The 23,042-nt window shown below is 54.5% G+C and overlaps 6 protein-coding genes and 1 non-coding gene across 7 annotated transcripts, besides 2 other annotated features; 3 read left to right on the top strand and 4 right to left on the bottom strand.

Moving 5' to 3' along the window:
- Position 1: 1 nt before the first annotated feature.
- On the bottom strand, positions 2-1,945 carry CYME_CMN228C (anthranilate synthase component I; the record flags this gene model as incomplete). Its single annotated transcript, XM_005537300.1, has 1 exon — positions 2-1,945. The coding sequence occupies one exon, from the start codon at positions 1,943-1,945 to the stop codon at positions 2-4; it is 1,944 nt and encodes a 647-aa protein (XP_005537357.1).
- A 1,975-nt stretch (positions 1,946-3,920) lies between these two features.
- CYME_CMN227C (S-adenosylmethionine synthetase) lies at positions 3,921-5,102 on the bottom strand (the record flags this gene model as incomplete). The annotated part of the gene is made up of 1 exon (XM_005537299.1): positions 3,921-5,102. The coding sequence occupies one exon, from the start codon at positions 5,100-5,102 to the stop codon at positions 3,921-3,923; it is 1,182 nt and encodes a 393-aa protein (XP_005537356.1).
- A 1,321-nt stretch (positions 5,103-6,423) lies between these two features.
- On the top strand, positions 6,424-7,488 carry CYME_CMN226C (similar to N6-adenine-specific methylase; the record flags this gene model as incomplete). The annotated part of the gene is made up of 1 exon (XM_005537298.1): positions 6,424-7,488. One exon carries the CDS (start codon positions 6,424-6,426, stop codon positions 7,486-7,488), a length of 1,065 nt encoding a protein of 354 aa, XP_005537355.1.
- Positions 7,489-10,823: 3,335 nt separating this feature from the next.
- Positions 10,824-11,988: a sequence feature (repetitive element).
- Positions 11,989-14,404: 2,416 nt separating this feature from the next.
- CYME_CMN224C (hypothetical protein) lies at positions 14,405-15,433 on the top strand (the record flags this gene model as incomplete). Its single annotated transcript, XM_005537297.1, has 1 exon — positions 14,405-15,433. The coding sequence occupies one exon, from the start codon at positions 14,405-14,407 to the stop codon at positions 15,431-15,433; it is 1,029 nt and encodes a 342-aa protein (XP_005537354.1).
- Positions 15,434-15,689: 256 nt separating this feature from the next.
- Positions 15,690-15,941, bottom strand: CYME_CMN223C (mitochondrial F-type ATPase F1 subunit epsilon, precursor; the record flags this gene model as incomplete). The annotated part of the gene is made up of 1 exon (XM_005537296.1): positions 15,690-15,941. One exon carries the CDS (start codon positions 15,939-15,941, stop codon positions 15,690-15,692), a length of 252 nt encoding a protein of 83 aa, XP_005537353.1.
- Positions 15,942-18,348: 2,407 nt separating this feature from the next.
- Positions 18,349-21,045, bottom strand: CYME_CMN222C (hypothetical protein, conserved; the record flags this gene model as incomplete). The annotated part of the gene is made up of 1 exon (XM_005537295.1): positions 18,349-21,045. One exon carries the CDS (start codon positions 21,043-21,045, stop codon positions 18,349-18,351), a length of 2,697 nt encoding a protein of 898 aa, XP_005537352.1.
- CYME_CMN221T lies at positions 20,152-21,928 on the top strand. The gene has a single exon (XR_002461483.1). It is a non-coding gene; the product is annotated as a hypothetical transcript (transcript).
- Positions 21,614-23,042: part of a sequence feature (repetitive element) that runs on past the window's edge.

The raw sequence follows: 23,042 nt of genomic DNA, 5'->3' as shown, positions 1-23,042 counted from the left end.
TTCAGTCCCGCGACGGTGCAACGCTTGCTGCATCGGGTGAGCTGTTCAGCAAGTCCTCTGCAATCTGCTCGGTCGGTGATTGCACGAAAGCGTGCTCTGCAACGTCGATGGCTCGACCCAGCGCCGCAGCCTTGTTAATCGTTTCCAAATACTCTGACTCGGGGTTCGAGTCCAGAACAATACCGGCCCCGGCCTGAATATGGACCCGCCAGGCACCATTCGAGCTCCGCATGGCTGTGGGAATCACCATGGTACGGAGCGCGAGCGCCACATCCATCTCGTTGCCATCGAATGATACGTAGCCAATGCCGCCACCATACGGACCCCGCTTTGTCGGTTCCAACTCGTCGATAATTTGCATACTGCGAATCTTTGGTGCTCCTGATATCGTTCCTGCCGGAAGCGTCGCTCGTAGCGCGTCCCAACAGGACAGCTCGGCTCGCAACTTCCCAGTCACCGTCGAGCTAATATGCATCACGTGACTGTATCGCTCAATTTCAAATAGTTTCTCTACTTGCACAGAGCCCAGTTCGGCAATCCGCCCAACATCATTGCGACCGAGGTCTACGAGCATCACATGCTCGGCGCGATCCTTTTCGTCCGCAAGCAGTTCCTGCTCGAGCCGAGCGTCCTCCTCGGGTGAGGATCCGCGCGGCCGAGTGCCAGCCAGAGGTCGGTTCCAAACCTTGCGACCTCGAGTCTTGCAGAGGATCTCCGGTGAGGATGAGATCAGAATGCAGTCCCTGGCCCGCATGTAGAGCATATACGGCGACGGATTCACAATGCGGAGCGCGCGGTACACCTGGAACGGGTCGGCGAACGTATCCCTCTCGAAGCGCTGACTGAAGACCGTTTGAAAAGTATCACCAAGGTAGATATACTCTGAAATGCGTTCGAGTGCATGGAAAAACTGCTCCTTGGTCATGTTGCTGCGCATGGGCTCGGGTTTCTCGACTGGATCCAAGAGCACCTCACTCGATGGCAACAAGAGGTGATCCCGCTCGGCGCAGGTGAGTACACGTACCAGCTGCTCGGACCGAGACCACCCGTGGGCACGAGCCGCTTCTATTGAACGGTGATCCTCGAGCGGTACCCACACAACAATGTACACAGTCTTGGTTACATTGTCAAAGATGACCACCTCTTGGTACAGTGCAAAGTGCAAATCAGGTAGGCCTCGATCGTCCCGCGGTGCCGCTGAGAACGGCAGCTTCTTTGGTTCCGAGTAGCGCACCGTGTCGTAGCCGCCAAAGCCGACCCAGCCACCGCAAAACGCCTCAGGCACTGGGCCCTTCTCTGCGACCTTGATCTGCTCCGTCAGCTGTCGCATAAATACCCACGGATCCGGGACGTGTAACTTGTGCTGCAGGTGCTCGCTGCTATCAATAATCTGGATATCGTTTTGATAGGCAATGATCTGCATACAGGGCGAAGAACCCACGTAGGAAAAGCGTCCGATTTGGTCGCCACCGACAACCGACTCAAAGAGAAAGGACGGCCTCGGGTCTCCGGAGGCATCATGAACAAGCCGTCGATAGGCCATCACGGGTGTGAGGTCGTCCGCGAAAATCCGTCGATATACAGGCAGCAGCGTTTGTTTGCCGATGCCTGCTGGCAGCGTCACTCGATTCCGCTCGTAGTATTCGATGAACATGTCCGAGAGTCGGCCGCTGCCCTGCGCGCGAAGCGTGAACCTGCGAGCGCTGTTCTTGCGTCGCCCACACAGCGGAAGACCTTTCGACGCGCTTGATGCGGGCGCCAGGATCGATTTCGAGCGCCCCCAGGAATCTCTGCGCTGATCCTTGACAGATATTGCTCGGGGGTGAGCGCAGCGGCCCTCAAGCGTGCCACATGACGCTCGCGTTTGTTGCACGCGGGCACAGGCGCTGCCGCCCAGTATCGGGCTGGTGCCCGTTGCTGCCGAAGCAAACGCTGCCAGTTCCATCCAGGCGAGATCCAAGTACTGCGATAGAGCGTCGGTGCTCAGCGCATAAACCGAACCTCAGGCAGTGTACCCACAGGCACGCGCTATGCTACACCAGACCGTGGCGGGTGTAGTGTGTACCCAACGCGCCGACGCTCCTGTCGTCCGTTACGCTGCAGGTTCGTATTTGACGCGCCTGCGCATCGCGTTGAGTCTCGGCGGGCCGGCGGCTGCAGCGGAGGCGGCATACGCTTCCACACGGCATGTCCTTTTGATACATACAAGGCCCTAAAAGTTCTGTTTTATCCATGCACTGGTTTGCCGTAGCTTCGACGCATGTTCTGTTTGGCAAAACTTGTCAGTGTTCCCCTACTATGTGCGTAGTATCAGCGCGTGGTGAAGCATCCATCTTTCTACCAACATCCAACTTCCATAACCCATGAGTCTTTTCGGCTATATTGGTCGTTTCATACGTTCTCTCGTGCGCCGAGTGCACGCATTGATGGATTCGCAATAGCGCCTACAGCGCCCGTGCTGTCGTGGCACCGAGAGATAGATCGGCGTTGCTGTACCGCAGAGGGTGTCGGCTCGAGCTGGTACACTAATACCCATGCGAAGAAGCCTCCCATCAGTTTTTGACCGGCCACGGGTTGACGGCTTCAGCTCCACCGTGTACACTTCGAGTACAAGAGACTGCTCCACAAAGTGTTGGATCGCATCAGCTCCTCGTGTCTCGTCTTCAGCACCATCCATCGTCTGATATTGATGGCGGCGTTGAGGTGTCGTTTGACAAACTGCTTACGTGCATTGCCGCTGGCGGAACGCACCTTTGCATGAATACCTAGAACCCGTGCGCTCTGTGCCATAGCAGTCTCGTCATCGTCCCGTAGGGCAAGCACCTGTTCTCGCGTACAACCCTTCTGCTGCTGCTTCTTCACTTGCGCTTCTTCGCTCGATGGTCGACGAGGAGAGTATTTTTTCGTTTTTTCGTCGGATCCGACGATGCCGGCCCTCCGGGATCCCCGACAACCACGTCCGTACCTTTCCCTTGGATTTTTTATTTCTAAACATGAACGCGTCTGCTACAACCGCGAAAAAAGCATTCGATGGCACGTACCTGAGGATTGAGCACAATTGCGTTGAAAGACGATAGGATCAAGATATCGAATCCGATGACTCTCCCGGCAAGCAAATTGCCCGCAAAATACGAAGCGAAGCGATTGCTGTTCCGTTGCAACAGGTACTCCACTCCGTCATTCTCGGACCTGTCTTTTCCTAAAATTTTGGTCCATTCCCGGGACTAGGAATGCTTGGAGGCAGACTTAGTATATGCGACGGTGAACTTGTAACCCGAAACCGCGAGACCGGGAATTCGACATCATCTCGGGGCGTTGAGTATCTTAGGTGGTCGCAGCGACAACTCTCGAAGCATCTAGACACGAACTGCAATGCGTGGCGGCACCAACTACTTGAGAGAAGGTGCCGCGTCACTGGCAAGCGGCCGACGCAGCTGTTCTGTACCTCTTCCAAGCTGCGCTGCGACTGACTGCAGCGCGTTGTGCTGTCGTAGGTGGTTTCCAGCTTGTAACACAGCAGCAAATGGATATGCGTTCTTCGAGTGTCGCACCTCAAAAAATGCGCCGTAAACACATCATCATGAAAGCAGAGAGGAGCGCAAAGTCATGTGATCATTTTTTGAAAATCGTGAACTGTTCACGCACCGTTGTGTAGATAATATCAAGTTTTCTGGCACGTTTACAAAAACCTCGGCTCATCACGTCCGATGCATGCGCTGCAATCGAAGCTGCAGCGACTGCATGACGCGTCTGCAGCGAGCACTGTACTCGCTCTATAAGCAAATGTGCTGTTGCGCATTTGGTTTTGCGGGCTGGCGTCCAGCACCGCCATGATGAACGAAGCGCTGAACTGCAGTTGACGCGAACGCCGTGCAGCTGCCGCACATGACGAAAACAGCCGCCCATCCTCCGAATCTTGTCTAGTCAACCTGCAGACGCTTCGGTATCTCCCAGGTAAAGTCGGGATCATCCTCACGGCCAAAGTGACCATATGCAGCGGTTTTGCGGTACTTGGGCTTCAGTAAATCTAGCTCGCGAATGATCGCGCCAGGGCGGCAATCAAAGTTCCTCTCGACAACTTTCAGGATCTGGTCGTCGGTCCAGTCGGGCTTGGCTGTCCCGTATGTGTCCAGGAAGATGGACGTCGGCTCTGCGACGCCGATGGAATAACTGAGCTGAATGAGACAGCGTGCAGCGAGGCCGGCCGCCACCACGGATTTGGCCATCCAGCGCGCCATGTACGCCGCGCTACGGTCGACTTTCGAGGGATCTTTTCCGGAAAAGGCACCTCCTCCGTGCCCGCCCCAGCCTCCGTACGTATCGATGATAATTTTGCGCCCGGTGAGACCCGCGTCACCAGCTGGACCCCCAACCGTGAAACTCCCACTCGGGTTCAGCACGTACCTCGTTCGATCATCGAGGAACTCGGCAGGCACTACAGGTCGAATGACGTGTTCCCGCAAATCCGCTCGGAGCTTCTCCTGCGATGTATGCGGTGCGTGTTGCGTTGAAATCACAATCGTATCGACACGCAGCGGTTTCAGAGCGCCTCCACGTCTTTCGTACTCTACTGTGACCTGCGTCTTCCCGTCAGGTCTGATGTACGGTAGAATGCCTTGCTTACGCACATCCGTGAGTCTTTTGCCTAGTTTCGTCGCTAGAGAGTGAGAGAGTGGCATCAGCTCTGGCGTTTCGTTCGTAGCGTATCCGAACATGATGCCCTGATCACCCGCAGCGATATCCAGCGTGTCCCGACCTCCGTATACGCTCGCTGCGATTTCGCGTGACTGCTCGTGGATCTCCTGCAGCACCCGGCAAGAGCGAAAGTCGAGACCCTTTTCTTCGTCGTCGAAGCCGATCTCCCGAACCGTCTCACGAACAACTTTCTCATAATCGACAGTCGCTTTCGTTGAGATCTCCCCAAAAACCATTATCAAACCTGTTTTCGTTGCTGTCTCGCAGGCCACTTTTGAAAACGGGTCCTGTGCCAGGCAGGCGTCTAGAACAGCGTCAGAAACTTGATCACAGAGCTTGTCCGGGTGTCCCTCGTTCACCGACTCCGACGTGAAGAAAAAGCGACGAACCTCCTCGGTGGCTGTCATTTTTTGCTAAGTACTAATTTGCGTATCGGAGGCTTCAGAAACTGTTTGAAGTGTATCAAAGCGACGCCTACGTCGTCGTCTTTGTCGTCGTCCACAATGCGCTAACCTGAAGGCATCACACTGGCACCGCCGTCGCCACCGCATCGTCCGCATGCGCTGACGCGTGCGGTTCTTGGATGGACGATGTGCGTGTGCGTGTGCGTGTGAGTGGCGCGCGCAGCGGCCGCTCTGCCCTCGTGCGCCGTCGATCGCCGATGCTCGCGATGCCGATGCCGGTGCCCTCTGATGCGTGTGCCTGTGCCGATGCCCTCTGATGCGTGTGCCTGTGCCGATGCCCTCTGATGCGTGTGCCTGTGCCGATGCCGATGCCGGTGCCGATGCCGATGCCTCTGCTCTGTGATGCGTGTGCCTCTGCCGGTGCTGCGTTTTACGGTAGAGAAGAAATTCATAGAATCTGAATCCGCAGGATGCATGATTGCTGTCAGTAGAAGGGACATCGAGCGTCGTTCTCGCTGGCACTCTAGCAGGCATGAACAACGCCACATTAGTCGCCCGGTCGGAGGTGCCGTATTGACGGGAAATAGGGACGATTCGGATTTTGACTGGGAAATGTCTGAGTTGTCGTGCAGCTCGATCACCGTGCAAGCTCGGGGTAGCACCAAACGACAAAGGCGGAGCTGTTTCTTGGCATTCGGATATGCAAGTTGGAAATTGGGTATGCCCGGGCACCTGTGCGTTCCCCATTGTTGGTAGCTGCGTTCACGGAGCAGGTCCACACAGCAGGTCCGTTCGCAGGTTCGCAGGCGCACCGCCACTGGAATGTGCCTGCAGAGTCGTTCGATTCCACGCCGCATCCGTCGCCGTTGCCTTGGTGCCGCAATCCATCGACCGCAGATGCATTCGCTGAGCATCCCCGTTCGATTGCGTGTCCTTTTTTGGAGCCACAGCAGGCGCCCTCTGTAGGCTTTATGCGCTGAAGGTCCTTAGAACCAAATATGATACCAGAAATAATGAAGCCTGATCAGCGATTCATGGCACGCAGAAGGTAAAGAGTGGGGTGGTTGTCGCTTCCCTGGCTGCCGATAGCCAACGTACACCCGCAGGATCCCTGGTTGTATTCATCGATCTCGCAACATACCAGAAACTCTGTGTCACAGCAGCAGCAGCAGCAGCAGCAGCGCCCGTTGGAGGGTTCGGAACGCGCCCATTGCGGAGCTCCTTGATGTGCGTACATCCACCGCATGCGCCTCCCGACGCTTCATGCCGCTGCCGTTGAGGCTGTGCAACACGAAACGAAGCTGCAGCTGCAGCGTCACTCGTGATGTCTAGTTGTGGACTGTCGGAGAGAGCGGCGGGGTTCATTCCTGCGGGGCCGGTCTCATGTTCTGCGCGACAGCTTTGTACACTTCGGGAGGTCTGCAAGCAGCATCCGCCTGGGCAGCAGGCGCTGGTGCCGCTCGCTTTGCGACACGGCCGAGCGAATGTTGCTCGTCACTTCGTGGTAGGCAGGCAAGGGCGGCCTCAGCTTAGGGACTTTTGGCTGCACATGGCCGTTTCTGCCGACCCGAGCGGGGATGGGGTGCCTGCTGAGGAGCCCGGCGCCCCGCAGCAGGCGAAGCCGAAGCGGTTTCCTCGTGGACGCTACGAGCAGATGCGCAAGTACAAAGTCATTCGGCAGGGTGTGACGCTCCCTGGCGGAAGACGACGCTGGCAGAAGGTTGCCATACCGCTGGAGCCGCGGCTACGCATCACTGGTGGCACGGCACGCGGGCGACGACTCGAGTCGCCACCCGTGTATGTACGTCCAGCCATGGCTCAGGTTCGGGAAGCGTGTTTTTCTATTCTGCGGGAGTTGCAAATTCTCCCATCACGACAGCCTGTTCGTTTTCTGGATCTTTTTTGTGGCGCAGGCACCATGGGCTTCGAAGCGTTGTCGCGAGGCGCTTCCTCGGCAGTCTTCGTTGATCGTTCCCCGGAGTGTTGCGCGTGCGTTCGGCGCAACATGAGCAAGCTGGGAGTGGGCGAAGGAATCGCTCTTGTCCGCGAGACAACTGTCGAGGAATACTTGGCGACAGCGCCGGATGGCGTGCTTCAAATCGTTGCGCTCACGCCGCCCTATGAGGAGATAAGTTACGACGAACTGCTGAGGACACTGAGTCAGAGCGCCGTGATTAGTGAACGAACAGTTGTTATGCTCGAGTACCCGTATGAACTGGGCTCGCTGCCGCCAGTGATCGAAAACCGGCTCATTGGGATGCGCAACCGTCGATACGGGCGCACCGTACTCGGAATGTACGCCTGCCAACCGGACCCCAACTGGGATATGCGGACCGAGGAATTCACGGACGCGTTTATTCGTCGTCGGCGGAACTACTTGACATCATAGGCCAAAACAGATGCCAAAGGCGCGCTGTCGAGTAACGAGGTCGTCGCCAGAATCGAGTTGTTGTGCCTCGTTGGGCACTGGAATGAGACCATAGCCCTTTCGCAACCTCGAAGAGCAGCGCATAGAGGCATGTATTTCCCAGGTACAAATACGCTGTACATCTACCGGAGCTGGAGCCGCGCTGTGCCTCGACCAGAAACGCAAGCGGTACTATGACGGACTCCAACGCATGGACACCGGCATTCTTGTGCGAGCGAATGCTTTTCAAAAGTTCTGGAGGGGATTTTGGGTACGCAGGCCTGTTGGATGAGGAGAGATGCACCGACTACCTGGTAGTCCGTACAAGTGTCCAGAGACGCATGGTAGTCTCTCTTCTGGCTGCCAGTGGCGTTTGCGCTTCTAGGCAATCCCATTTGCATGCATCGATCATACACGATAAGAATGAAACAAGTGCCTGGGCTGGTTCGCTGCTTGGCGAAAGCACCACTCGTCTGGATTGCTGATCATACCATACCAGTGCATTGGTTTAGGCGGGAACCAAGCGTCCTCTATCCTGACCATTGATTGTTGTCATCGCAGGCTTTCATTGTCTCAGTGTAACACCCATACTGAGTACAAATTGAAAGCCTCAAAGGTTCGCTTGTAACACAGTCGATAAACGCTCCGGAATCACGAGCCGTTTTCGGATATTATTGGAGGCGTTCGTGTCACGATGCGAAAACTGTGTGCACGCCTAGTTGCTGGTGGAACCGCATTATAACATGCCTCTCAACTTCGATTGCCTCACCATCCGACGATCGGTCAGCTTACCGTGCACCATGTAACCCATCTGGTTCTGTTTTACGCACTTCTTTGCCAGTATCAGCGCGCACCCGTGCTCGTGATTTGTATTCGCAGACCTGAAGTTATCGATGGGAATCGTGTAGAATCCATTCCTGCACTCGTTGCACACTCTGGTCGAATGAGATGGAGTGCAGCCGTTGCACGGTGCGGCACGGCCAGCGCCGTAGGCTACCTCAAAACGACGCTGCTTCTTCGTCTTTTCAGATTCATTGAACAAGTTGGTGAGTGCAAGCCTCCTGCCTTCGTACAACGGTGACCGGTGGATGCCCCGGCGCTGTCTCATATCCTCCCGCAAAAGATGCTCCACATAAGCGATTCGGACGCTGATCGATTCTCTGAATGAAGCCGACAACGTATGCTCGTCTGCTCGATACCGTGCTCAATGCGTCGAGGTGGGTCCCGACGCCGCCATTCTACCTGTTGAGATGCCTCGTGGAGTCCATCAGGCCCAACTCTCGAGAATGCCGATCCGTGGGAAAATTGAGAAGCAGTGCCCGCTTTCCGTTCAGATCTTCGGCTGCGTCGTGCTGATTCAGGGACAGGCAATAACCACGATATTCTCAAAAAAAACAGATCCACGCGAATTCGTGAGCGTTTCTTTTAGTCGATTTTGAACGGCTGAGAACGAGCGTCGTTACTCGGCACAGGCCGCGGCTTTACAGCTGCGTGCACACTGATATGCCTTGAGTCACCGTATTCCCTGTCAACGGATTTCCATTTCCTCCCTGAAAACGAGGATCCTTGAACGAGCTCCGCCAACGCACTTTGTGGAGTGCTCTGAATGTTCAATGATTGCTCGCAGAGACCAGCTGTGGCTCACTGAGCAATCCACATAGCACGAACGAGTCTTCGGTGATTCTACGAGCCTTGATGTTGCACGTCGAAACCAGTTCTAATACGCGCCTGAGGAGGGGATTACGTTCAGATTCGAGAATGGAGTTTGCTGCGCTCCGGAGGGCTCTGTTCAGGAGAAAGTAATTGTGCGAGATGCAAGCAAGTCGTGCATTGCGTTTCAAACATCCTTTGGACACGACCTCTGTCAGTTCGATGCCGACGACCACACAATGAGTTCCGACGAGCTACAGCGACGCTCGCTCACACTGCGGCATTTCTCCCGATCCCGGTACCAGCTCGCTCTCCGCCGCAACCAACTCGTCATTCGCCTTGATTGAAACCCCAAGAATCCCTTCCATTCGTCTCCACTTTTCTGGTCCTCTATGATGAAGCCCTAACGCCCACAAGGCGATTTTCATGAAGCGCTCTACATTGACCCCGTGCACGGTTATTGAGGATGGCTTGGTACTCGTTTGGCACTGTCGCTGCAGATCATCCCATCGCCTGGGTTGCGCGGCATCGCGTCTGGTTCTTCCGGAAAGCGTGTATGCAAATCTTTGAATTCATAATCAGGCTGTGTCCCGTCTTCTGTCACGAGCATCAGTTCTCAGACAAAGGACTGATCAACGTATTCCGGTGGAATATGGACGGCTTGCAGCCTTGCACAGAGAGCTCCGATCAACATTTGCCTGAGGAAGTGCGCCAACGCAAGGGTAGATGAACAAGTCCTGCTCGGGTAAGAAGTTACCCCATCTGAAATGGGGCCCTCCGTGCTACGTTTCGGAAGATTCTCTCTGTTGACATGTTTTAGTACAGGGGCAATGACAAAATGACTTCAGACCGGGCATTCCGCCTCGACAGTCTCTCCTTGTCGTCCTTCATCGTCGGCTTTTAAGAAGAGTCTTTCCCTTCATTGTCCCGTTGTTCCTTCTTCTTATACTTCTCCGCCTCCTTCTCTACTTGAAGGAATCGAATGCAGTCGGGCGCAGTACCTCATATCCGTTTCTGCTCTGGGTTTTAGACGCAGTGGGTAGACCACGGCACCGGAGCTGGCATTTGCTGTCTTCGTATCTAGTGCTTCTCAAGTACATTTGCGTCACCTTACGCGTCATGACCACGGACCGAAGTACACCTTGCTCGCTCTTTCTCGCACATGAGCGGAAACGAAACAGGGCAGTTAAGGGTTGGTGTAAATAGGGAGCAACTCGGCAAAGAACGGAGTGACGGATGCATACAACTCGAGAACTGGTGTGTGCGGGTAAAAATGACTCTTTACAGCAGAGGAACGCCTTCGGCTGGATTGAACCAGGTAGATTTCGGGGGCACAAAGAGCAGCTCAACGCCAACCTCAGCTGCATACTCTTTGATTTTTTCAGGGATAGAAATCGAAGTTGTTCAAGAACAGGCCAGAGGAATATGGAGCGGAGCAGCCGCGAAGGGCGCTTGTACGAAAGATGAGGAGCCGTGCGATCCTGTCTTTTATGGCGACTTGTACGCGAGCAAGCAACTGAATCGTTGCTAGGGCGGATGTCTTCGTCATTCTCGCTTGTCTCTTCTTTAGCAACTGCGGTTGACCTCTCTTTGTGTTCCCATATGCAGGTGTACCCTTTTCCACGAATCAGGTCCCCTGGCGTCTACATGTGTAGCTTAACGAAAACGTTTCACAACCATGGAGGATACATATCTACCCACTCGCAGACGCTTCCCGGGCTTTCCCGACTGAACGACTACTATCGGTTTCAGTTTTTATACGGGCATACTTCGAGCCTGGGAGGCTGCCCCTGGGATTTTGGATCGCGTCAGCTCCTTGGGTCTCGTCTTCAGCACCAAACATCGTCTGATATTGATGGCGGCGTTGGTGTCTCGGTCCATGAACTCATTACGTGCATTGGCGCTGGTTGAACTGATCAATGCGAGGAGTCCTCGAAATTGTGCCCTCTGTGCCATTACAGTCTCGTCATCGTCCCTTCAGGCACACACTTTTTCTGGTTTATCTCACCTCTTCTTCTTCTCTCGATCGTCGGCGAGGAGAGGATTCTACCCGAATAGAATCGGCAAATACTCGAACTCGAGGGGAATGGTGAAATGCCACGTTGTCCAATGGAAGGACATTGCCAGGTGTCGTGGAAAAAGTATTTGATGATTCCATGTCATGGGTGCTGTTTTATGAGCCATCTCGACGAGCGAAACTAATGTCGCCAAATGTATCCACCGCAGCTGTTACAGATGATGTCATGGTTCTCTTGGAGTTCGATCGGATATACAACGCGCTATTTGCTCCGCGAATACCCAGATGGGCTCCGATCGTCTCCTTCGAAGCAAGTCACATCAACTAAAACGAGAAAGCCGACGTCCCTGTACTTCATTCCGATCGCGACGTTCCAGTGATTCCGTAATTGCGATTGCGGTGGAAGATGTCCGTGAATGATCTATGACCTTCTTTACGACTGTATCCCAGTGTTTTCTGGACAATATGAACGAGCTGTTGACAAACGGAGATGCCTGTGGCGGCTACTGTCGTCGCTTTTCCTTCCCGGAAGGTGTGCAATGGGTCGTTTACCACGACAACCGGCAATCATTCTTAGAGAATATCGGTTTTTGGCGAGGGACGCATGTTCTTGGTTCTTTCAGTGTCTCTCAACTATCTGAGTACTGTGTTAGTACTGAAATGAGGAAAAAATGCAGTCCTCCTTGCAAAGTTCATTAAAGAATATATACTACAAGCGATCCGTCTACGATCTACACAGTGCATTCCATCGTGATTCCGACCTGCTGCTATACAACGCAACACTTGTGAAACAGAATTGAGTTCAAAGACTATAAAGCGTCCGCGTTGTAGTCCGAAGTGGATCGCGTACCGGTCAACGCGCAATGGCTTTTCATAGAGGCGCCCTTTCTTCCTTCGTCGATCTCTGCCGCTTCATCACCGTGCTTGTTAACGGTATGGACTCTTCGAATACGGTGGCCTTTTTGGTAGTCTTTCTCAGAGCACGTATGAAGTTGAATCGGTTATCGAGAAGGCCGTCGCCCACAAGCATTTTTATAAGTTCTACTCTGGATGCTCGAGCTTCACGATATGGACTGCACGAAGAGCGGCTCATCCGAGTGCAAATCGAAGAATGAAAGACTTGTAGAAGTTTCGGCATTTTCGCAAGCTAGCCGTCATCTCAAAGTCTTTCCGTCTCCTTTCCGCAATCCACAAAAACATTCTTTGTGTTGAATATCTAGCAGAAAACGATTCAAAAGGGCGTGCTTGGGCAGGTGTTCCAGAACCCATTGCACCCAGTATATAATCCACCGCTACGAACGTCCTCTTACTTTATGTAACATCATCTCCGAGGCACTTACAAAGAAAGCGCATCAAGTCTTTCAACGTTGATCAGGATTGGCTGCTATGAACTATCAAAAGCGCTGCTTCACTGAACGAACGGAAAATTGGAAGAATCATTCGATCAGCCAACGAGCCAGAACGTCTCTGAAAACGATCGTTGGTTCTGTACCCGCTCATACCAGCAGGCCTGAACGCCGCAGCGTTCAACGGCACTGAGGTGCTCCTAAACTGGAAACTGTCTGGACTAGTGGGCGCATGAGTTTTGCTGGCGCGAAACTTGGAGACCTGCCGGAGGACATTTGGCGCTCAATTGTTCTCAAACTAGATGGCCGCACTGCAGCAAACTTGCAGCGCACCGCACGCTTTCTCCAAAACGTGCTCGACGATTCTGCCCTATGGCATACGCTGTATGCTCGGGACTTTGGATTTTCAGTCCTTCCACCTGCAAGAGTGCTTGCGACCGGGTTTCTGGACTGGAAAGGGGCGTATGGCTTGCGCTTTCTGCGTGAGCAACGACGTAAGGACCAACTCAGGGGGTCGACTGCGTTGACGCTTTACAAGTTGCTGGACCAAGAGAGAACACACCTGAACAGTCGAGAGCATACTGAAGCAGAAGCCTGCGCGCCACTTTGCAAAGAGGGTTGGCGCGGCACTATTCATCGGTACGACTGGAAAGCTTTCCAGCGCACTCGTCGCAGGGTCGTGGAACCCGAGTGACAACCGCCTTCGAGCGGGCTGTGCAGCCTGGCCTCCGAACCTGTCACCAGCGGACAAAGCGGTTCCACTGGAAGTGATGCTCGTGGAGGCCGCCTTAAGCGCTAATGAAACCACATCCACTTGAGGGTCGGGTCGGGTCGGGTCGGGTCGGGTCGGGTCGGGTCAGTGAAGTCACATGAAGGCGCCCACTGACGTCAGCTATCGATGCTGCCCAGTCAAGCCGGCGGCCAATAGACTCAATGCCCTTCGGTGTCTTTATGCCCTTCCAAGCTGTGAAGCGCGTCATAATTTGGAATGTATGGCTTCACGTCCACGACCTGCAGCGCTGGCTCTGTGCTCGCGCCTTGTCCTAGTGTTTCCAACGTGCGCAAATGAAGAATGCATTCGTCAGCAGGCAGCCGCTCAACCCTTAGCAAGTTGTATAGCCGGAGATGCAGGCTGTGGGTGACGAAAGGCGTTGTCGGCGCTTCGCCGGCACTACCCCAGAGCTCATGGGCCTCAAGCACCCACACAGCGTCGAAGCCGTCGATGCCACGTAAACCTCGTGCATAAGCTCTAGAAACGTGCAACTTGTAGAGCGCAGAACTGTCGCGCTCCCCGACGCGCTGGAGCAGTCCGATGCAACGGAAGGCTATCCGCCCCTCATGGTGCGTGCAGGGGTCGCTAAGATCCCGAAACTTGGACTTGAAGTCGGCAGCCTTGCGTGCTCTTTCGTGCCACTGGCGTTTTGCTTCCACCTCCTCCTGCCGTGCACGCTTCAATGCCAGCTCTGCGTCCCGCCTTTCGCGTAGCAGCTCCATATACGTTGCAGCTGCCGCAGTTAGAGCAGTGTCATCGCCGCCGAAGTACTGGTATGCCATACCCGCGTCTGACGCGGACGCGCGATCGGTTAACCGGCTAAGAACGCAGCGACGGAGCCACGGCGCCACTTTGCTCAAGAACGAAACCCTAAAACCGAATAAAAATGGATCTCGAGCCACTTTAGCCGCCTAGAGTTGTTTCAATAAGTCTGAGAGGCGTTCCGCTTTCGCGTTCCTTTAGGAAACGAACGAACGCCGCTCCATACCGGGACCAGCGTAAGTCTACACCATAGCGATTGTCGGCAACGAGCGCTGATAGCATCGCAGGCGGCATTGGCTCGTCGGACTGCAGGCGACTGCGGTGAACATGCGCTAGAATCTGCCAGGTAGCATGATATCTGGGGCGAGCGCCTATGAGCTCCAGCGGCAGCAACGCATAGAGAGGAACAAAGAACTCTTACACCAGTTTGGTATTCACGATCTGGGCTTGCAGCGCGTTCGGAGCGTGACTTTGGCCAAAAGGCCGTGCAAGGCAGCGTGCGAAGCGTCGCCCTCGCACGTACTCGAGGACAATCCAGAGGCAAACGCAGAGTCCACAGAGACCCGGAACACGAGTTTCACTCTGCGTCGGTCCACACGGCTACGGGAACGCGAACTGGTGGCGTGCACCAACCAGGAGCAGCCATTGAACTCCCGTATCGTTGCCCGCCTACATGGCGTCCGTTGCAAGCGTTTGCGCACGTCCGTGTCGGATCCACGAGAGACGGCTTCTGTAAGCCTGTCGGCAAGCAACTCCACAAAATACTTGAACTGCGACGTCGACAAGCTTTCTACATACCTGGGAGGATTCGTTCCGGTACCACCGCGTCTGGGAGGCCAAGTAAAACGCTCCGTCATCGAAGCTGCATGCGCAGCTGCCGTGCGGCCAGTTTTCAACCGCATGTCAGGTATCTGTGAATGGTGGAATGCAGTGATGTTGTTTGTAAACCTGCCCGCTGGTGACCGTGCGCTGCAAAATGACAAACCGTCGATTCCGAATGCTTCGCTGGGCCGCGGCTACGTGAATGTGTTTTATGGATCTGGTGAGTACATCGTCTGGTACGCGCAGCGCACCCAAGACCCTGAACACCCGACATTGCGCAGACTGATTGTTGATAGCGAACGCCGTGGTGCATCAGAAACCAATATACTGCTCTTTTGTCGTATGCCCAAGCCGTACGACTCGCACTATCTCTACTGCGGACGGCTTCGTTATGTAGAGCATAGCAACAAAACCCATCCAATTCGCTTCAATTTCCAACTGATGGACTTTGCATCGCTCATCGAGCCGAAGTCTTCATGTGGAACTCCCGCGTCCGCGTATAGCACAGCAATTAGGGGCGACTATGCTGCTGCGTGGGAGCTCGCTTCACGGCGCTAGATACGTTTCGGTAACAGCGACCCGCAACGCCATCATCCTGAAGCTGGGAAAAGCAGTGCGACCCTTCGGATATTGGCGGTGAAGCCGTGCCTCGCGCACCGTTCAGTCATGCGTAGGAACATACTCCATACAAGGGGCGGAGTCCGCGCTTACGCTGCACATATACGGGCTGATCCAAGGCACGAGCTCCCGTGCGCGGCTTCCGCTGCCATGCGTTGAGCGCTGCATCACCGTGCCAGTGGCAGCGTCAAGCGGCTCAGGAGTTGTTCTTTTCAGAAGCGGCAGCAGCGGCTGATATGGACTTTACTGGATCATCGAGCAGTGCCGACTCCAGTGTTACGCGCGAGGCCACTTTACCGTCCTTCCAGGTCGCCTTTATCATCGAGTAGCCCGCTCGGGAAAGCGCCTTCGTACGCTCAGGTTCTTTCAGAACACGACGCACATACTCCGCACAAACATTTGCATATTGTAAATACGAAAGTCCAGCAACGCGCCAGTACTGAGGCATCCTGTTCGCAGGACGTGTATTCCCGTTCTCGAACTCGATATGGAGCAACGATAGCGCATGCGCAGCGCGGGCAGGGATGCTGATGACGCCGCACCGGCCGAGGCCCTCTGCGCGTTTCGCGAGCAGAAACGGCGGTACGCGGCGCATGTCCGTGATGTACCTAAAAGTCGTGCTTGCGATTACCGCCTTTCGGAACGATAAGGTACTGCGATGCGGCCGAATTTGTAATTTATAGAAACGAGTAGTTTAGCGCTCTCTTTGAAGCATTGCAGCAAGCGACACAGAGCAACGCGGACATCCAGTTGAGAACCATGAAAAACGCCCATTGCGCGAATACGGGCGTGCATACTAAAGTTTGGGTCTCTTTCCACGATTATCAATACCAGCGTTTGTGGACTTGGTTATGCGACTGCTTCATTTGCTTGTCTCTTATCTCAGGGTTATTTTACGCAGGTCTCTTCTGTCTATCCAGATTCATTGTTTGCTGGCAAAAGATAAAGGAGACAATGTTCAAGTCGTGGTTTTGGTACTTCCGGATGTTGTTCAGGCATTTGATTCAGAGACGGAAGCTGCAATCCATGCTTCGCTTCCCATTTTCATCTTCTTCGTATTGAGCCTGGATACACTATTTGCACTCTCAATACGTGAGCGTGATCAGGTGTTCCCATAAGTCCGCTGCAATATCCCCTACTCTGAGCACCGCTTTGCGGTAGGTGAAAGCGTGCTGCGGTGCTCGATACATTCCCGTGACGGGAATTGAGGGATGTCGTCGGTGTCCTCCTTCGTTTCCGCGCCAGGTGCCGCACCCTAAACGATAAAAAATTCTGTAAGGCGATACCCTCGACCAGTACTCTGTCTGCTACTCACGATAGCGTATGCTGTTCCGTTGGATACAGGAATTGTATAACACGATATTGTCCACGATAATACGAGCACCAGAAGGAAAACCCAGGCAGGGAAACAAGTCGAGAAAGCTCGAGCCATGCACGCCTCCGCGAAACAGAGTGGCGCAGCCTACACCGGAGGCGATCGCTGCGATGACAGGTCCGAGTCCAGCACCCTTCTCCATCCAAACAGAAGAGATGTAAGCCTCTGGGAGCATATCCAGTAAGACTTATGATGTAGGTGATGAATTCCATTTCGTCGATGACCATAAACATAGGAGGATTCATTTTTCAAACGGAATCAATCACTTGTCGTGGCATTTTCAGTCACTTTTCGTCATCAGCTTGTGAACAAGTTTTCAATAGGCGACATCGAGATTCGTTGCTCCTCAGTTCAGCGGCGTCAGTCGCTGCGCCCTCGAATTACCGTCAAACAGAAAGGCTGGCAGGTTGAGAAATGCGTGGTTTGTGCATGCTACATTTGAGAAAATGCGAAGATTTGAGTCTTTTACGTATGAATGGGATAATGATATCCGTCATTTTAGGAACCCGCGTTCGAATACATCGCGAGTCATCTTGGTGGCGGTGAAGGAATAAATTCCAGCCGCAACGCGTCGAAGGAGCATCTCCGAAAAAAACGAAAGAGAACCCAGCAACCTCGTACAAGTGTATAAACTCTTACTGATGATCTTCGAACGTCAATAACCTAGGTCTAAGAAAAAATTCGAAAATAAAAAATCCAGGCAGAGTGCGCTTCGTTCTTTTTCTATTTTAACCTGAGATGAGTGTGGTAGCGCGTGTGCATCTCGCAGGCATAGCGGCCGGGCGTGCGCAAAAGCCCACACATCATTCGGAATTAAGTTGGAAAGAACACTTGGGGCCCACATGCAAGCAACTCTGAGGACATTTCAACGGGCGCAGCATGTTTGAACCACTGCTGGATGCGCGCGAGGTCAGGTCCTGATTGGCGGGCGCTCGCTAACCTCAGCGCAGCACGCTCGGCGCAAGGCAAGCCAAGGCGCAACCAGAACCACACAACCAATCCATATGCTCAGAGGACGTACCACGTGTGGGCATTCGACCGGACCCGGCATCTGGAGCAGTATCCGCCATAGGTGCACGAGTCTCTTGGGCGCGGCGTGTTCGGAGACCTCCCTGAAAGCCTCCATCCCATACGACACCCTCGCCGGCTTCCGTCCCTGCTCCGCAATTTCCGTATCCAGCGCTCAAGGCAGCAATGTTGGCATCGGCACGTATCCCTCGTGCTTCGCTGCCAGGCGACCACTCAATTTCACCACTCTTTCTACGGAATCGATGTCGCGTCATCGCTACGAGGCCCGAGGTCGCTGCTCTTTAAGCATACCCGAAAGCTGCCTCTCTACGCATACGCACAGCATGCACTTCGTCGGTATAACTACATCGAACATAAAAAGCTTTCGCAATACAGCATTAGATGTATTTAGGACCCACTTGAAACACCATTGGGTGGTGTTCATGCGGCGAGAGTCCGCGGCCATTGCGCCCTATATCTGCGCCGCCCGTGCATCGACCAGGTTACGAAACGCGTTCCGCAGCGTCTCCATATCGTCTCCGCTTGCCGAGCATCGAAACACCGCCTGCCGGAGTCGACGAAGACTCGACCTCAATGCCAAGCGTGCATGTTTGCTCTCTAGGAGCCCAGATTGAGCGGCATCCGTGAGATAGATCAGCACCGCATGACGGTAGTCGCCCACGTCGCAGGCGAGTTCCATCATCGTGCGGAATATCTGCACTTGCTGCGACGCTAAGGAATTCGTACCGTCTTCGGAAGTTTCCGCAGTGCGTCGTTCCCGAGCAAGCTCCGCCCTGAGCGCTTGGTAGAGCCAGTGTGCCACTTGGAGATTCTTACAGCGCCTGCACGCAGAAAGCAGCGCACTCGCCGTACGCAGCCGCGGCTCAAAGCCGCCGGCTCGCATATCTCTCCAGACTCCGAACGCTCGATCAAGGCGCTTGATGCGCGCCCAGGCGTCGATAAGAGCACAGTACGCTGACTCCGATGGAGCAACGCCATTCGACTTCATCAAGTCCAGAACCGCCATTGCGTACTCTGGTTGGCCACTGCGTCCACAGGCATTCATGAGATTCACGTAAATGGGATGCGTGGGATCCCTACCCCAGGCCCGCATCTCCCGGAGAAGTGCAAAGCCGCTTAAATAGTCCCCATCCGCCGCACAGAGCTCCATCAAGTTGGCAAACACCGCAGTCGTCGGAGCAAGGCCACGGCGTCGCATGAGTCCGCGAACAGCGAACGCGAGGCGACGGTCTCCAGAGCGGGCAACTGCCGCGAGCAGAGCTCCGTACACCGCACTGTCTATCTGCTCGCCCTTGCGCTCGATTTCTTCAAAGACGTGCAGCGCGAGCTCCGTGTTACTGCACCTAGCGCAGGCATCCAGAAGAGCGCAGTATGTATGGGTATCCGGCGAAAAGTTGTCAGGAGGACTCTGTAGGCGTTCGAAAAACTCAAACGCCTTGTCCAGACGCAGGGTCCGTGCGCAGCCCCCAATAAGTATATTGTACATCACAAGGGTAGGATGCACTCGACTAGCGCGTTGATGCCGACCGCCGCAGGGTGCTCCATCCTGGGCGGCCCCACGAACCACATAGTTCTCAAATATATCGATGGCGGTATCAATGCGCTTCGCCTTGCAGAGGGCGTCTAGCACGAGGGTATACGTGCGATTGTCACGTGGAATATTTCGCGACTCCATCAGTTCGAGGACCTCCTCCAGCTCGTCGAGGAAACGCAGCCCCGCGAGGCAGCTCAGCAGATCGTTCATGTCATTGGTAGTCACGAGTCTTTCGGTGCCCGCTTCTCCCAGAAGCGCGATGGCACCCTCCAGGGTCGAGCGGAGACGACTCGTGAGCCTCTCGCGTCGATTCCACCGTTCAGCGTTGCACTCCGATACCTCTCGAAGTGCGAGACTTAGCATCCCTCGAAACTGAGCATAATACATTCGGGCCAGCCTGAAGACTTCCTCATCCGTTGCGGAGTCATGGGCATCTTTCGCGAGCCGCTCTGGCAGGGCGCGCGATGCCGGAGGCTGCTCCGGCTCGGGGGTCGCTATCCCGACACGTGTCCCGTTCCCAGTTCGCCGTCGATAGCGTTTCCCAGGGCGCATCGATGCTTGCGACACAGGCTGCTCGGGGCCGATTCGTGCATCTTCGCGCGCGCGCTGCGTGTCGTTGCCAGGCACATCCATGCGCATTTGCGTGCGTGACGCTGGGCGCAAGCGCTGCTGCATCCGCCCATACGCATCGCGTGTGTCCAGGGTACGATCGTCGTTGGCATGCTCGACTTCCGACAATTCTGAGAGGATTTCTCGATCCTCGGTAGCGTGGTGCGCGGACTCCTGGGCTTTGATATCTCTTTCAGAGGGGTCTTTTGCACTCCCTCGTATCGGGTTTGGCGTATCAGAGTTGAGTTGTTGTTCGGGTCTGTATTCATTCGCTCCATCAACCGGGTCGTACGCGCTATCATCTGACCAAGTCCACTCTTCCGCGTGAACGGAAACAGTGCTCCTTCTGTGTACGGCAGTGGGCGGACACACTGACCTTTTCTCAGGGCTGTCCACGCCTGAGGTATTGATGCCTGCAAGGCGTTCTTGGCCGTTTTGATTAAAGTCCGCGCCTCCGGGCTGAGAAGCGAGCCGATCTCGCGGGCTTTGTGTGAGGCAGTCAGCAGCCGGCCCAAAACTCGATGCACGCCTGGGCTGGGTGGAGCGAACCGCGTCCGACGGTTCGTTAGGTTCAACGAGCTGCCACTGACTGTCGGGCGCTAGGGCCTCATCCTTAAGTGCGAAATCCGCACTTTTCAGATCGTGCACTGACTGACGCTGCGCTACCTCTTCTACAAATTCCCTTATTTTCGACAAAAGCTCTGTCCTCAAAGGCTGTGGAAGCTTACCTACGGTTTCAGCTTCGCTCACGTCGCGCTCTAACGCCTCCCACAGCAACCTTTCGTGGTCGCCTGAGGTTCCTGTGCGGTCTGTTCCACCAAGTTGCACCAGTCGTGGGTCCGTCTCGCCCGAGTGCGACGCCCGCACCGACCAGGAGCCACGGCCTCTACGCCACGACAGCTTCCGGGTCCGCTCGCAGCGAAGAGGCCTCCCTTTAGGAGACGCCGTCCAACTCCATAGCTTGCCGTTGAGCGGAAACGCGCCACTTTGCAAGAAAGCAACCATGCGCCCGTCAACAAAGCCACACAACTTTCACAAACGCTCAGTGAAACGAAAACTTTCTCTCGGCCGTGTTGGATAAATTCATACCAACGCGCAGGCGCCTTACGGCCTATTTTGACTGGCCCGCTGCTATCGTCTTCAGCTACTTGTACACTTCGACCCTGATAGGCTGCACGACAAAGTTGGATCGCGTCAGCTCCTGGGGTCTCTTCTCCAGCACCGCACATTTCCTGATATTGGTGGCGGCGTTGAAGTCTCGATTCACCGACTCTTTCCAGCATTGCCGCTGGCTGTACTCAAATATGCAAGGATTCCCCGAACTCGTGCCCTCCGTTCCATTTGCTCTTCTGTCCGCTCTCCGGACTTTTCTGTCTCCGAAACGCTCGGCTGGCTTCTGTCCGTATCGACCTTCTGAAGTGTACACTCCAGCCCATCGAGCACGTACGCTATTCGGAACTCATGTATCGATATTGTGACAAAACGCAGTGCGCACTCCATGTCCGCTCGTGCCGATAGAGCTCGTATGCTCCCTTTTTTGGACGCCCAGTTCCCTGCTCCGTGTGCCAATAAAAGCCTTTGACTCTTGTCCTCCTTGAGGGCGGTCAACAGATTAAGGAAGTCGGCGAGTGCGTGCTGCTTCAGTCTGTACAGGTTCATACGCTGACGAGCCCAACGCGGCTTTGTGTACTCTTTCCGCAGCTCCTCGTAATGAGCAGCTTGGGTTTCCATGAATTCCGGAAAAACTCGAAAGTACACTCCGCGGAGCGTTACATTGCTGATCGCTTCCAGATGCTCCTTTACTCCTGAGTTCCATATCTCAATTAGTTTCCTCGCATTAAATACCCCAGAATCTCTGTAATATTTCGCTCTCGATAGCTTTAAAAGATGCATGTCTTTTTGGCATAAGTTGCCGTCGATACCATCCTCCCCACACTTGGACACAGCGATGCTCATGATATCCTTGTTCTCCGGGCCCACGCCGACGACAAAGTTGTTCTCCGGGGGATTATACGTTCCAGGGCCCGCCTTCTTCTTTTTGTGCTTCGCCGAGGGCGAAGCCGACGACGGAACTGGACAATCTGCCGTTAAGCGCTGATAGTGCACACGCATGGCTAATACATCGGTTTCGATCGCCCCGTGCGTACCCTTTTCTTGCTCGTGTTGAAACGCTTGAATCGAATCTATTTCTCCAATAAGTTTCCCGGTTTTGACCTGTAAACTCCTTGTTGCTGATAAAGAACTCCGGACACATATCCCTCATAATACCGTAAAGGACGCTGGAATCGATACTCATGAAACATGACTTTATGTTGCACAACAGAACGACGCCGAAGCGCTTCCCAAGTAGGGAAACCTTCCGTTCCACCGACTCTGCTTTTTCTTCCGCACGCTGCTCCATATCGGGCTTGCGTTCGAGCTCTCGGTTCAGGAGGACGAAACAGCGCAGGATGAGGGGATAGCGTCTTTTTTGTATCTGTTACCTTTTCTGTTGGATTTACAAGACCCAAGACCGCACGGTGCTCATGAATAGTCGCGCGGATTACAGAAGCTTCATTCTTTCTCTTGCGTGGCGTCTTCTTACCGACAATTTCGATCTCCTCTTCGTTCCGACGATCGTTCATGCTGACATCGATGATGGCCCATGTCCGCTTGCGAGACAGGCCAGGGAAGAACGCAAAGATGGAGCGTATCATGAAGCGTTTGAGGTTCACGGTCATATGGCTCTTCAGGTTCGTGATGTTGTCCATCACGCCGTATTCGTAGATTCGCCAGTGTCCCTATATCTAGTACCGTTGAAGCGTTATTCAGCATGATTTTCGTGCGGGGCTTGCACTCGCTCATTTCTCCTCGACATTTCCCCTGTGCCAACCATCAGGTAACGAATAAAGGTCCTGTCGAAAAATTCCCCCGAAACCTCGACTGTTTTGATCTCCGTCACGTCGTGATCCATCTCCCTCACCAAACGGATTATTCCTGGAGAAGCGATACAAACACTCGTA

The sequence above is a fragment of the Cyanidioschyzon merolae genome, chromosome 14, assembly GCF_000091205.1.
Source record: "Cyanidioschyzon merolae strain 10D DNA, chromosome 14, complete genome".
In the NCBI taxonomy this organism is placed as follows: domain Eukaryota; phylum Rhodophyta; class Bangiophyceae; order Cyanidiales; family Cyanidiaceae; genus Cyanidioschyzon; species Cyanidioschyzon merolae.
This window is presented reverse-complemented; position numbering and strand designations above follow the sequence as displayed.